This window comes from Alnus glutinosa, chromosome 11, assembly GCF_958979055.1.
Source record: "Alnus glutinosa chromosome 11, dhAlnGlut1.1, whole genome shotgun sequence".
Classification (NCBI taxonomy): domain Eukaryota; kingdom Viridiplantae; phylum Streptophyta; class Magnoliopsida; order Fagales; family Betulaceae; genus Alnus; species Alnus glutinosa.
In genome coordinates this window covers 994906-997627 of record NC_084896.1, presented here as the reverse complement: position 1 = coordinate 997627, position 2722 = coordinate 994906, and the positions used below count along the sequence as shown (strand labels likewise).

The following is a 2722-nucleotide window of genomic DNA, read 5'->3' as shown; positions in this document are numbered from 1 at the left end:
GCACGTGATGCTTATCTTCACATTATAACTTGGCTTGAAATTCTTGAGGGAATCTTAACTTTCTTTTTTATTTTGATTGATTTGCTTTTAGTACTTTAAATTTGAATCCGTTTCACATTTTCAAATGACAAGTAAAAGGCATATACGTTCTTAAAAATGTACGATTTTAATGACAGAACTAATGCGAACTTATTAAAATCACGTCTTGAAATCTTAATTTTTTGAAACCATTCAAATTTAAACCAAATAGACCCTTTATCTTCCAACTTATTTTCTTTAGTTATTATATATTACTGAAATTGGATATTTGCTAGACAATCAAAATGTGTTTCAAAAGAATAAGAAGAAGAAAAAACTAAAACTTTATTCATCATAGCACACATTATAAGTGATTGATAACCTTAATACTTACATGTCAGTTGTAATTTATTACTAATAGGACCAATATTAGACTGTGGAAATAAAAACAAATTTCATATACATAAATAGAAAGTTTATTAAATAGAAAACTCCAAAATATTATAAAGAAGTGTGTGTATGCAAGAGAATGGAACCAACCATTTATCTCTTATAATACAATTCAAATTTATATCAACCTCTTATAGAAGAATTTGGATATACATCAACACATTGCTCATAAGATTATTGATCTCCTTACCAAGTAGTTCAAAAATCAAATTGCTTTCTTAAGTGTAATGAATAACAGGTATTAAATCAATTCAATTAAATAATTTACCAAAATTTAATATTGTGACTGCATTGGAGATGATAATAATTAGTATATATCTTTTAAATGACTATTATAAGTAAAACTTTAAAAGGAAGTGGATCAGAGTAATTTTAGAAGTTCATTTTGTATTATTCTTGTGTCATTCAAATAATAAAATGACTTTTAAAATTATTATTTAATTAAAATTTAATATTAATTTATTATAAGCATAATTTTAAAAATCAAATCATTATTATAAGAAAAAAAGAAGAAGGAGATATACTCGAGTTTGACCAAGGCAAGAATAGGCAACACCTTATCTGGAGTATCCCATTTACAACTCACAAAGACAGACTAGTATCTGTAACCAAACAGACCACCACAATCACCGCCCGTTCCGCTCTGAAGTTAACCCGAGTTAGCAAATAGACTGGATGAGGTCACCGCAAACTAACCCTGGTTACACCCCTTCAGATCTATATAACCAAGGCTGAGGCTCATTCATTCATCGCACTTTCCTGAGAGATCCCTCTCTACTTTCGAATTCCATTTTCTGTCCCTGTTCTAGGTTTTCTTATCAGCAATGGCGTCAGCTGATGTTGAATACCGATGCTTTGTCGGCGGCCTCGCCTGGGCCACCGACGACCAGGCTCTGGAGCGAGCCTTTTCTCCCTTTGGCGATATCCTTGAATCGAAGGTCCGTTTGTCGTCGCAGAGAGCTCGGATCTGACTCGATTTGGCTTTGCGATGCGAAAATCTGATCTGATCTGATCTGCTCTGTTTGTGTTACTTGATTCTCTCTGTTACTATATGAAACTGATTCTTTTATTACTCTCTCACACAAATCGGTACGTTCATCTTCCGCTTTGTTACCAAAAGGCGAAGATCGATCGGTTCTGTAATTTTTTTTACTGTATTCATTGTGGATCTGATTAGATCTGATTGTTTTGTTTCTCAGATTATCAACGACCGTGAGACCGGTAGGTCCAGAGGCTTTGGATTCGTCACCTTCAGCAACGAGAAGGCGATGAGGGACGCGATCGAAGGTATGAACGGTCAGAATCTCGACGGCCGTAACATTACTGTAAACGAGGCTCAGTCCCGTGGAAACGGTGGAGGAGGTGGTGGTGGCGGTTACAGCCGCAGCAGTGGCGGTTACGGAGGTGGCGGTGGCGGTCGCCGTGAAGGAGGTGGTGGGTACAGCCGTGGTGGCGGTGGGTACGGCAGCAGTGGTGGCGGCGGCGGATACGGTGGCGGCGGCGGCGGCTATGGAGGTGGCCGTGAACGTGGTTACGGTGACAGTGGTGGTGGTTCTAGGTATTCTAGGGGGGGTGGTGGTGGTGGTGGTAGTGAAGGTAGCTGGAGGAGCTAAAGGGTTTAGAGTTTTCTTTAGGCTTTTCGTGATTTGTTTCCGTTGATTCGAGTGTTGGTACTCCGGTTCTGGTTCGGTTCTGGTTCTGGTTCTGGTTCTATGTTATGGCTTTCAGTTTGGCTCTCTTTTTTGACCGATGGTTCCCGTGTTCCCATGTCATGTTACCCCAAAAATATGGAAGAATTACTTTATTGAAATGAAGTATATATGTTCTTTCGAATACCCCATGTTTGATTCATATTGTTCTTTCCATATGTTAATTCCTGATGAGCACAAGGAGCTGAGGTGAATGTATGCGATGAAAGCACGGTACTCTAATCCAGATTAGATTTCTAATTTTCGGCACCAACCTCAACACAAACAAACTTTAGTGAAATTAAACAAAAAAAAATATATAGCAAAAACTATGATTTTAAAATAAATTTTGAATCAAGATTTGAGGGCATGATGCGATTAATTGATTAGGTCTAATCCAACTTTGGAATTTCTTTTTGATAAATTTAATGTACATTATTTAGCCACTTTTTGTAGAAATTTAGGCTGATTCTTTTTTAAATTAAGTAAAGAAATCTCCACTACGCGTTTTTCCAGGACTTAGAAGTCGTAAAGTGTGTCAATTTGTTTGGAAAGTAGTGGGGTAT

At 37.2% G+C, this 2722-nt stretch overlaps 1 protein-coding gene across 1 annotated transcript; it reads left to right on the top strand.

The window, feature by feature from the left end:
• The first annotated feature begins 1209 nt into the window (after positions 1-1209).
• Positions 1210-2301, top strand: LOC133881724 (glycine-rich RNA-binding protein-like). The gene is made up of 2 exons (XM_062320737.1): positions 1210-1406; positions 1668-2301. Exons 1-2 carry the CDS (start codon positions 1293-1295, stop codon positions 2079-2081), a joined length of 528 nt encoding a protein of 175 aa, XP_062176721.1. The 5' UTR covers positions 1210-1292; the 3' UTR covers positions 2082-2301.
• The last annotated feature ends 421 nt before the right edge of the window (positions 2302-2722 follow it).